The 12,890-nt window shown below is 32.6% G+C and overlaps 1 protein-coding gene across 1 annotated transcript in view; it reads left to right on the top strand.

The window, feature by feature from the left end:
* kalrna (kalirin RhoGEF kinase a) overlaps positions 1 to 12,890 on the top strand; it is a 281,969-nt gene that overhangs the window by 115,820 nt on the left and 153,259 nt on the right. Inside the window, exons 6-9 of the mRNA XM_052148011.1 lie at positions 5,143 to 5,265; positions 8,489 to 8,680; positions 8,774 to 8,905; positions 9,496 to 9,726. Of these exons, the coding sequence (XP_052003971.1) occupies positions 5,143 to 5,265; positions 8,489 to 8,680; positions 8,774 to 8,905; positions 9,496 to 9,726 (678 nt within the window). The remainder of the gene's footprint in view (positions 1 to 5,142; positions 5,266 to 8,488; positions 8,681 to 8,773; positions 8,906 to 9,495; positions 9,727 to 12,890) is intronic.

The raw sequence follows: 12,890 nt of genomic DNA, 5'->3' as shown, positions 1-12,890 counted from the left end.
TGGTATATAGTATAGTGTATAGTATATTATAGTATATAGTATAGTGTAGTACAGAATACTATATAGTATATTATATAGTATTGTATAGTATATAGTATAGTATATGGTTTAGTATGGTATATAGTATAGTATAATGTATAGTATAGGGTATATTATAGGATATAGTATAGTATATAGTATAGTATGGAGTAAATAGTATAGTATATGGTGTATGGTATATAGTATAGTATAGTAAATTGTAAATAGTATAGTATATATTAAATTATACAGTGTATAGTATAGTGTATAGTATATAGCATAGTATAGAGTAAATAGTATATTATATAGTATATCGTTTAGTATGGTATATAGTATAGTGTATAGTATATAGTAAAGTATATAGTTTAGTATGGTATATATTATAGTATATAGTATAGTATAGTACAGTATAATATATAGTATATTATATAGTATTGTATAGTATATAGTATAGTATATTGTTTAGTATGGTATATAGTATAGTATAATGTATAGTATAGGGTATATTATAGGATATAGTATAGTATGGAGTAAATAGTATAGTATATGGTGTATGGTATATAGTATAGTATAGTAAATTGTAAATAGTATAGTATATATTAAATTATACAGTGTATAGTATAGTGTATAGTATATAGCATAGTATAGAGTAAATAGTATATTATATAGTATATCGTTTAGTATGGTATATAGTATAGTGTATAGTATAGTATATAGTATAGTATATAGTATATACTATATACTATATACTATACTATATACTATATACTATACATAGTATATAGTATAGTATAATGTATAGTATAGGTATATTACAGGATATAGTATAGTATATAGTATAATATGGAGTAAATAGTATAGTATATGGTGTATGGTATATAGTATAGTATAGTAAATTGTAAATAGTATAGTATATATTAAATTATACAGTGTATAGTATAGTGTATAGTATATAGCATAGTATAGAGTAAATAGTATATTATATAGTATATCGCTTAGTATAGTATATGTATAGTGTATAGTATAGTATATAGTATAGTATATAGTATATAGTAAAGTATATAGTTTAGTATGGTATATATTATAGTATATAGTATAGTATAGTACATATAATATATAGTATATTATATAGTATTGTATAGTATATAGTATAGTATATCGTTTAGTATGGTATAGTATAGTATAATGTATAGTATAGGGTAAATTATAGGATATAATATAGTATATAGTATAGTATGGAGTAAATAGTATAGTATATGGTGTATGGTATATAGTATAGTATAGTATAGTAAATTGTAAATAGTATAGTATATATTAAATTATACAGTGTATAGTATAGTGTATAGTATATAGCATAGTATAGAGTAAATAGTATATTATATAGTATATTGTTTAGTATGGTATATAGTATATAGTATAGAATATAGTATAGTATATAGTATATAGTAAAGTATTTAGTTTAGTATGGTATATAGTATAGTGTATAGTATATTATAGTATATAGTATAGTATAGTACAGTATAGTATATAGTATATTATATAGTATTGTATAGTATATAGTATAGTATATTGTTTAGTATGGTATATAGTATAGTATGGAGTAAATAGTATAGTATATGGTGTATGGTATATAGTATAGTATAGTAAATTGTAAATAGTATAGTATATATTAAATTATACAGTGTATAGTATAGTGTATAGTATATAGCATAGTATAGAGTAAATAGTATATTATATAGTATATCGTTTAGTATGGTATATAGTATAGTGTATAGTATAGTCTATAGTATAGAATATAGTATATTATATAGTATATATAGTAGTATATATTCATTAATGACTAATAAGTACTGTAGTTAACAAATGCATCATGTATAGACAGTTATAGCAAAATGCATAAAAGGACATAACACTGATAGTATAATGCCCTTTTATGCATTTTGATATAACTGCATATAAATGATGCATTTGCCAAATAGTATATGGTGTATGGTATATAGTATAGTATAGTAAATTGTAAATAGTATAGTATATATTAAATTATACAGTGTATAGTATAGTGTATAGTATATAGCATAGTATAGACTAAATAGTATATTATATAGTATATCGTTTAGTATGGTATATAGTATAGTGTATAGTATAGTCTATAGTATAGAATATAGTATAGTATATAGTATATAGTTTAGTATGGTATATAGTATAGTGTATAGTATATTATAGTATATAGTATAGTATAGTACAGTATAGTATATAGTATATTATATAGTATTGTATAGTATATAGTATAGTATAGTGTATAGTATAGGGTATAGTATAGTATATAGTATATTATGGTATATTGTATAGTATATAATATAGTATAGTATAGTATATAGTATATTATATAGTAGTGTATATTGTATAGTATTTAGTATAGTATTTAATATAGTATAGTATATAGTATATTATAGTACAGTATAGTACATAGTAAATAGTATATTATAGTATAGTATAGTGTAGTACAGTATAGTATAGGTGCCAGTGGTAGCTCAGCGGTTAATGGGTTACTGACTGAAAGGTCGGGGGTTCAAGCCCCAGCACCATCAAGATACCACTGTTGGGCCCTTGAGCAAGGCCCTTGACCCTATCTGCTCCAGGGGTGCTGTTTCATGGCTGACCCTGTGCTCTGACCCCAGCTTAGTTGGGATATGTGAAAACAACTGCATTTCATTGGCTCTGTACCTGTACTCTGCACAATGACAAAAAAGTATAATCTTAATCTTAATATAGTATATTATATACTATTGTATAATATTTAGTATAGTATAGTATATAGTATATTATATAGTATTGTATAGTATTTAATATAGTATAGTATAGTATACCCACTTGGAAACTAAACCTGATAAAGTGCTGAGTAGATGCAAGTGCTTTGTTCTGATTTAATTTCTTTTATTTTTAGCTTCAGTGCACACAACATTTTGCTCATTGTGAGTGATCATGATTGAAAATTATTTGTCTGTCAGTGTGCCAGACCTCCTAATGTTAAAAGGCCAAAAGCAAACAGTCATTCTGCTAATTAAGACCTCTGTCCAACTTATCTTAGTCTAGTCCTGTCAGATTAAACCATCCATATAATGTAGTAGGAATGCAGGCAGTCAATGAGATTATCAATTATACTCTCCCAGCTCTTATCTTGATTACAAGTGCTATTCATTTGCAGTTCTAATGAAATATTTATTTAGGACAGTTATTCCACTTTGAAGGATGAATTGTTTATATCTCCAAAGCAGCTGAAGCCAAGGCAGTGCTACATGGTGACAGAATTCTAATGACATTGGTATTTCAATATTGGTTTTTTATTCCTTATGTTGCATTTCTTTCAGACAATTAAATAATTTTTATGAATTACTTAGGACAATTTGTATTTCTATAAAGCTTTGATGTGTAAAGCGTACAGTATATGGTTGATTCTTCAATTAGGAACATGTTTGTCCATTTAGATTATTTAAAATAAAAACAAAATGTATTGTCTCTTGTTTGTTTCTTATTCAAATTATTTAGAGTTTTTAAATGCTAAATTTGTCAGTGTTTTACTTTGCCTGTAAAATACATGTTATATTTTTATTATTATTATTATTATTTAATAAATGTTGTTTTTGTTTTTGTTTACAAAGAATCATCACCAATGCTTCTACCATAATCAAACTATGAATCTGGGTACCCCTTATATTTAATTTTCCCTTTATTAACGGTTTATAAAGGGGTTCATTAATGACTAATAAGTACTGTAGTTAACAAATGCATCATGTATAGACAGTTATAGCAAAATGCATAAAAGGACATAACACTGATAGTATAATGCCCTTTTATGCATTTTGATATAACTGCATATAAATGATGCATTTGCCAAATAGTGGGCAATTTGACTTACATATACATTTTATAAATGCTTAATAAATACACCTATTCATATATATATTAATCAAACTGAAATTCATGATTTAGTAAGATTAAAATCTTCATGTCATTTTGTGTTTATATTCATGACTTTAATGTCTTGACTCAATTGTTTAGTCACTTTCCTTGTCAAGTTGATATCAAAAGAATTATGTGAACTAGTCCTAGTTACCAAAAAGTCCTCTGCAAAAACACTTTTTCAGCTCTTCATGCTCATTCATGGCTTATATCATATAATAAAGCCTGATGACCATTATACCATAATCTGTAATTTTGGCAACTCCTTAATAAATGCATTATATGTGTCCACTCTACATTAAGGTACATTTCCATGTGTTATTAAGCATTTATTACATGTAAGGTAAAATGGCTCACAATTTGCATGTATTGCAAGAAAGTCACCCTTTTATGCATGTTGTTATTACCATATCTCAGTGATTTGCAATGCATTTGTAAATAGCGTATCAGTCATAAATGATCCTCTTTGCAATCACCATCACACATTATACCAAAATCCACGTGAAGGTCGATCAAGGCCATGATCAGAGCTTTATTCCAGGACATGAATGATACATGTTTTGCCTTAGATTAAACATAGTTTGAAGAAGTGTCATAATTTATCTTAATTTGAAGGAGTCAAAGCACCCCAAATTGAAGAATACTGCTGTCTAATGTTTAAAAAAAGCTTTCATGATGCAGATTGTGTTAAAAAAAATTGCTAGACCAGCGTTCCAGACAGTATAAATCCTTTAAAAGGTCCTACAGCTGATATCTGTGCTTTAATGCAGAACTGTATCAACATGTGGATTAATCTTAATAAGAAGGGTTGCCATTACCGTGCAGCAAACAACCCATGAAACTTTGATGATCGCAAGCAATATGTCAATTTTCCAACTTAAGCTCACAGTGCTCCTACTCCAAAGATGTCTCCATTTATGAAAATGCTTATCTAAATGGATTCCTTATCATCTGCTGAAACAAATTGTTTGACATTTGTACATTTATCGTACTGAAAGTCCAGTTATCCGCCCTGAGTTTGTTGTACGCTGGTATTTGTGTGTTTGATTCATAGTGTGTGCTGTCAAATTAATAACAAATCCCCCAACTATAATGATGTGTGAACTTTATGTATCAATAGTGGAGAATGATGTGTAATGATTTTATATCCTCCTGTCTCTGTAGATGTTTGACTGGATCAGTCACAATAAGGAGTTATTTCTTCGGAGTCACACAGATATCGGCGTAAGTTACCAGCACGCCATGGAGCTGCAGACGCAACACAACCACTTTGCCATGAACTCAATGGTAAGTCAGTCAACAGTGATGTCACATCGCATAATCTGATGATATGGTCAGTCTTTACCATAGGTGTTTGTACAGATTCTGTTTGCTGGTTGTGTAAAATGCCCCTAACCCCTTCATTTGCAATTCTATCCAGATTTTTTCTCTGTCATTTTGTTTTTATACAACATTTGTGTTTTTTCCCATTCATTTCTTCAATAGGGGTTTCATAAAATCCATTTTAATGTAAGCCATTAACCAAACTAGCCAGCTCTGAGGTGAATCACAGCATTACAAACTTTAATTTGAAGCAAAAAAGTATTTGAAAATCAGACAAAATGACAAAGATACAAGAATATATACTTAACATCTTTAATGAGGGAATGAGCTAAAATCCCAAGAAGCATTACGAATGTTTCATTGAATTGTAGGCGTTTGCTGCAGAGCTCTTTTGGTGTGCTTTGTTGGCTGTGATTCTCTAAATGGATCTCTCTCTGGATCATGTGTAGTGTAGTTCTATAGCAGAATTTACATTATTTAACACAATTTTTTTTTTTTAAATAAAGTACTGGTGGCTTTATCAGAAGCATAGGCCATCAGTTACAACATCTGAGCTCATGGTAGGTCCCTCTTTAAAGATTTATAAGGTATTGTTAATAATCAATTAGAAAATGAATGGGATTTTTACTTTCAGATGCAGACTGTTGTTCTGAAACTGCTGCAAAATGTAAAACGCAGCAATTAAAAGTCAGTTTGCAAAAATGTAATTATAGCAATGTTCATTCTATGAGACTAGGTTGAGAAATTTTGAAGAATGTTCACTTCGCATTGCTCTTTTATATACAATACATATTGTAACAATGGGCTGTCGAGGCTCCTAAAAAAATACAATTAAATCATCATAAAAGTGGTCTCCTGAAGCCATACTATACTCTATTTTTAGTTTTTTTTTTAATTGTTATGCATTGAAAATCTTCCCCTTCATTACAGTCTCATGAAATCACAAGATATTGTACAACTTGGCTCTTACAAAAATTTGGGAATTAAATTCCTTTAGAGACCAGCCAATCCATTTCAAAGCTATACAAAACAGGTATTAATTTTTAGCTAGCCTCCTTTCCAACACTTTATTTTAAGAAAGGAAATGTCAGTTTAAATATTTGACTGCTGTATGTCAATAATTGACTGATGTATGTCAATTACCTGTAATACGCTTCCCTCGTCATGTTCCAAACCTGTTGTTTTCTTTATTCCATGGAACATTAAAGTTATTCTCCTATTAAAATCATTGTTATGTTTAGGGTTTGGGAAAGGGGCTACACTTTATGATTAGGTTTAAGTCTGGGTAAGGGGTTAACTTGTATGATTTCTTACCATTTTGCCATCTTGTACTAAAGCAATATCACACTAGCAAAAGAGTGCTGTATGGCCCTATATCAGCACGGCGGTGAGCCGGCCACAGGCCTACAATTACCTGTGTCTGTCATGACTCCCAAGCAGAGATGAACTGTAAAGCTAAAGCTGTTTAACTCCATTCCTCAGCTGTAGCGTTAGAGAAGATTCCATTATCTTCAGCAAGCTGACTGTCTAAAATAGCTGTCCGAGAGTTAATAGTATTTCGTGGTAGCTGGTTTGAAAGAGTGATGGTAATGTTTACGTCTCTTCTCTAAAGCTGAAACTCCAGTAAAAGGTATGTGTAATTTCTTCGTCTGTTGTGTCTCTCAGCTGTGATAAGCCTTGAAGTTGAAACTGGAAAGTTTAAAAGTGTGTAACGTTTTTATGTCAAAATTCGTTCCACTTTCCCAGTTTACTGTTCATTGACAACTATAAGTAAGCTGTTTGTGGGTTTAAATATAAACACTGATCCTCCCAGGCACTATAAAAACATAGATGTTTATATTTTGTGCGGTCGCTCAGCTCCACCCATCCCTTTCTAGCTCAGCCTACACAACCATGGGAGACTTGTACAGTGGAAAATACATTTAGCTTAGTTTACAGATGTTAAAGCCAAAATTAGAAGACATGCTAAAAGACACAGAGACAAAGAATGGAGTAAAACAAGAGTGAACATTGATGTCTCATTTACATGATGGAGGACACACACATACCACCACCAATAATGAGATCACTCTGGCAAACAGGAGCACATATAACGAGATTGCCGCGCTAGTCGCTATTACACTACACCCCCATCCCCCCGTCAACAGCGGTCCTGCCTAGGGTGCCAAAATAGTCAGAAACGGCACTGTTGTTATGCTTACTAGTTACCAGAACTATCCTCATGTGTTCGATCCCATCGATGTTATCGGATGACCGAATTCCTCTGCCACAATTTCCGCCCTGTGTGTTTACGTTACAGTGGTCTTGTTCATTATGACGTTAAATGTCCTAAATCACCTTTTATTGCCTATATTGCGTAAGTATTGCCTATTTGTTCATAGGGAATCAGAGAGTGCAAAAGGGATGAGTGTAAGGGATGTTGCCAAAGGTTGTTTAAAAAAAAATGTGTAATTCCATTTGGTGCCACTAGTAGCGCAGAAATTACACACTTCATCTTTAACTCTTTTTTTCCCAACAGTAATGTAGTGCAATGAGAGACAATGCTGATGACTTCAAAGAAACTGCTCGCTGACTGACTGACTGACTCTATGAACATCAACTTAACTGGCTTATAACACATAAAGATGGTCTTTTTTCGCCACCTGCTGGCTAAAATCTTTAATGTCATAAGGATAAATGAAAAGAGATATTTAGCTGCTTTGAACACATATGGGCTGCTCTTACACTTTAATTTAGAACACCACAAACACAAGCAAAGTGATATAAACAGTATTGTGTCCATGTGCTGCTTTTCAACAGCACTCTTGGAACATCTCTCGTCCAATCAGATTCAAGAAACAGAACTGTCTTTTGTATAATATTTATTACAACTTGTCATGAGACCAAGTTGGTCCCCTCTGTCGAAACTCTCAAAAATAATTTACATATACGCATATGCAAATTTACTTCACCAAAATGTGTGACGTAAATGATACAAAATGCCAGAGGACTTGGAATGTTATGCTGGACAACGTCTATGATACTTTTTGTCATTTTTGGAGCTTGAGAACCTATGGTCACCATATGCTTTCATTGTATGGAAAATAGCGGTATGAACATTCTGCAAAATATCTCCTTTCCCTCCTTCAAGACAATCCACTTACAGGTGCCCAGACATTACACTGCTCTCTGATGTTGTATTTCTCAGAATGCATATGTGAATATTAACCGCATCATGTCAGTGGCGTCGCGGCTCTCGGAGGCGGGTCACTACGCATCACAGCAGATCAAACAGATCGGCACGCAGCTCGATCAGGAGTGGAAGGGTTTTGCCGCCGCTCTCGATGAACGCAGCACCATCCTCGCCATGTCTGGAGTCTTCCATCAGAAATCTGAACAGGTACTGAATCTCTCCTTTAAACTTTCGCTATAGAACTTTTATTGATTTGGATGATGGAGTTATTTGTAAGTGTCTGTATCTCTCTGTGTTCAGTTTCTATCGGGTGTGGAAGCTTGGTGTAAGATGTGCAGTGAAGGTGGTTTGCCATCTGAGATGCAGGATCTGGAATTGGCAATTCACCATCACCAGACACTCTATGAACAGGTCACACAGGCTTATACAGAGGTGAGAACAAATTGGAACATATCAGTAAACCAATCCTACTTAAGCAGTAGACACAACAGGAAATGTTTCCCCAGTGTTGTTGTGCTACATTATTACACAGATCTCCACCCAAACGGTGTGTTTTATCTGTCTTGTGTATGATTGGGTATTTATCTGCATGCTTTCAAACCCTCTAGCCTTTGACTGATGATACTATTGAATGATCGAACATTGGAGAATGTGTAGATTGTGTTTAAAGCTGCATTTAGATCAATTTCATACACATTTTATATATAACCTATAGCACATGATATTGTGTGCTGATTGGGTGTTTTGAAGCAGTATAATTTGAATGTGTAATCATGGAAAGGTAAGTATTTTAATGTACTGTATTACAACTGTTGCTACAATTATTAATTAAAATATACTACAATATCAATTAAGATGTAATGGAACATTAGGAATAGCTTTATAATTCTATTTAAATTAAAAGATGAAAGGTTTTGGATACATTGGCTGGTATGAATCGAAACATTCAGTTAACTTTGTTTAGTAACTATGCACAATGCATTGTGTTTGGATCACACTTAAGTCTCTCTCTCTCTCTACAGGTGAGCCAGGATGGTAAAGCATTGTTGGATGTTCTTCAGCGTCCATTAAGTCCTGGTAACTCTGAGTCGCTGACAGCCACAGCCAACTACTCTAAAGCAGTGCACTGCATCCTGGACGTGGTGCATGAGGTGCTGCATCATCACAGGCGGCTGGAAAACATCTGGCGACACCGCAAGGTCTGTCTGCATCAGCGACTGCAGCTCTGCGTCTTCCAGCAGGACGTCCAACAGGTACAGGGGCGAACACATGTGTCATCACTCATGCTCTCTCAGGACAGTGGTCACTATGACAGTCTAACCAGCTGCCTAATTAGATTGCAGTTTCCTGTTTACTAAACAGTTGGCAGCAAAAAGTTTCTGCCTTGTAAGAGATCAGCATTGAATGTATTCTTTAAGGGTGAGGCAATGCCAGAATGCATTGTGACAAACTCAAGGAAATGTTGATTTAAAAATATTTTATAACATTTTGAAAAAAGAAAAAGAAAAAGTTCAATCTAAACAAAAATGTACTATTTCACCCAATATTTGTGTGAGCTATCTATGTTTGTGCTTCTTAGAGTATCAAAACATTAGCTTTGCAACATGATAATGTCAGACACTATTAGAATTGTTTGTGGGATTCTTGTGAGTAGCGATTTTGTTTATCCAGCGTGAGTGAATGTTAGTTGCTGCCCATGAAGAGCCCTACATGTTGCCTTTTGTTTCCAGCAACAACATCATTTGTCTAAGTGCTGCCGCTTTACATAGAATATGTTTGTTTTTTGTTTGTTTTTTATCTTCTGTTTTGTTACTTTTTGTTAGTTTTTATCTGTCTCATAATACACACATCCTTATAATGGACTGGACTGTGACTGCGCAGCCGTGACTGGCAAGCTCTCGCCCGGCTGAACACCACCTTGTGCTTGTGCTTGTGCTTGCCATTCAGTGTTGCGCTGCTTATCCGTGATCCATGCCGTGAGAGCTGCAGGGACCTCTTGTTTAGGACTTTTATATTTTCCACTTTCACTCATTTTTACAGACTGTCTGGTGGATCATACTCCTCTTTATAAAATAAATAAATAAATAAATTGCAGATGAAAAATAATATTTTTAGTAGATATTTTTTAGAATCAAATTCAATTGCAAAAGCAACCAACTACTGAATCAAATGCATATCTGAACTGTTAACATGGGCAGAAATTATTACAAATTATTAGTTTTGGTTTGTTTTAGGTCATTTCAATTTCATAAATCTTAAAATAATAATTCAGAAATTATGTTTGACAGCATGGGAAACAATTAGATTGAAGTAGGTAGAAGTCTTTTTTTATAACTTAATATTAACCTTCTGGGGTCTGAGGGTGTTTTGGGCCCTGGAGAAGTTTTGACATGCCTTGACATTTGTGCTTTTTTCAGTTGCTTAAAAACATATTAATGGCTAAAGTCTGATAACACTGTATTCAGCACAAACTGGGCTACAATAATATGTGAGCAACATGTGTGTACATATATGTGTTTTTAAGAAAATATCATTTATGCATAGTTTTTGAAAAAAGTAAAATGTTAAGTAATTGAAATAAGGCCATATAACACATACTAAACATTTGTCCACAAGACTTTTGAGAACTGGATCTTGAAGCCTAGAGTTTTTGCTACAAAATGATGTGAAAACCATCCTGATCACTCAATATAGTAATTTAACTTTTGTAAGACTTATAGTGTTGGAAAGGTCGTATGCGAGGAGGCATGAATTATCATGAATATTGATGTAATTCACACCTGATGAGACAAAGACCCCTCCCCTGAGCCCATAAATGAGGAATGTGACAGAAAGAGAATTTATGTGAGGAGACTTAATGATCAAAATCAAGATTTAAGTTAAAAGAAGTAATCTGACTATACATTTTATTTACATAAAGACTTTACTTCATTTTAGACCTACACTACCGTTTAAAAGAAGTCTCTTCTGCTCACTAAGGCTGTATTTATTTGATCCAAAATACAGAAACAACATTGATATTGTGAACTCTTTTTACAATTTAAAATTTGAATATATTGTAAAATGCAATTTGTGATCAAATCTGAATTTTCAGCATCAATACTGCAGTCTTCAGTGTCACATGATCCTTCAGAAATCATTATAAGCTGGTGATTTTCTAATATGGGCATATTTAAAGTGCATTTTACTCATTTAACCTGAACACATATTTGCAAGCAAAAGCTTTGTTGATGATAATGAGGCAGCATAAACACTAGTTAAAATATAATCTAAACATTCATATTATTTTTATATCATATTACATATCATATATGTATCATACAGCATAAAATTGAAATACCTGCTTTAGCCGAAAAAGCATTTAAATGTAACTAAAACTTGCTTATTAGGAGTCATATTTCAAATTTCAATACTCTGAATCCTGGCTGGCAAGTCTGGAAACAGTCCCACAAGTAAAATATGTACATGTTTATATAAAATAGCATGTCAACTAATGAAAACTAAATCACTTACTCATCTGAAATTGTATACTCGACTGGATCAAGTCTCTCTTCAAAATGCAAATGTTCATCGGAGTCCCGCTCTTCTTTTGAGGAAAATGTGAACTCTTCGTCACTATACAGGGGCTTCCTCGCCTGTGTAGTTCACCATTTGCATTGATCGTCTCAGCACATTAGCGTATGAATGGCGCGCTCTGCTGGTGGGTGTGATAACATTAGCTTTAATGAGTTGAGCCAGAAGAAACTGTACATCACTTTGTTTCGTACAGATTACATTGCAGGAGTATATTTGTTTTAATTGAATTGTTTTATTTAAAAGTAGAAGTCTTAAGCTTTCTTTAGACATATGTTTCATGTTTGTGTGATAAGTATTTGCGAAGTTTCAGTTAATTTTTGTGACGTGTTTCTGAAATATGCTCGTGAACACAGAGACTGCTGAAAGCTCACCCTTTTCATTTTCTTTATTTTACAAAAGCACAAGATTTTGTTGTTATTGTGAGTGTACACAAATAAAAGTAGACCCTTTATAGTCTCTAATATGTCTTACACGTATCTGTATACCCAAAAATGACGGAGTATTTTAAGTTGTTTCCGCTGTAATGACGAATAAAATCCAGCAGGACACACCGGCGAACTACAGCTCTTTATCTATCTTTAGAAGTATAGTTCCTTGTTAGTTTACTGTGTGGACATCATTTCACTTTGCTGTGGCTTCTACATCTTTTATTTCATATATATCTTTCATACTTTCAACACTTTGATCATGTTTACATGGATTTAAAAGCAAGAGTTATTGAGGGTTTTGCAGAAAGCGCCGTTCTGAAATGTAATTTAAACATGAATGCAGCCGTTTAAGGGATTAAAGTCTGTTAAGAGAAAGTGTTAACCATGTTAACACAAAAGTGGCATTTTTGGCT

This window comes from Xyrauchen texanus, chromosome 18, assembly GCF_025860055.1.
Source record: "Xyrauchen texanus isolate HMW12.3.18 chromosome 18, RBS_HiC_50CHRs, whole genome shotgun sequence".
NCBI classification, from domain to species: Eukaryota; Metazoa; Chordata; class Actinopteri; order Cypriniformes; family Catostomidae; genus Xyrauchen; species Xyrauchen texanus.
The sequence above is the reverse complement of the archived record's forward strand: the minus strand, read 5'-3'. Positions and strand labels throughout refer to the sequence as shown.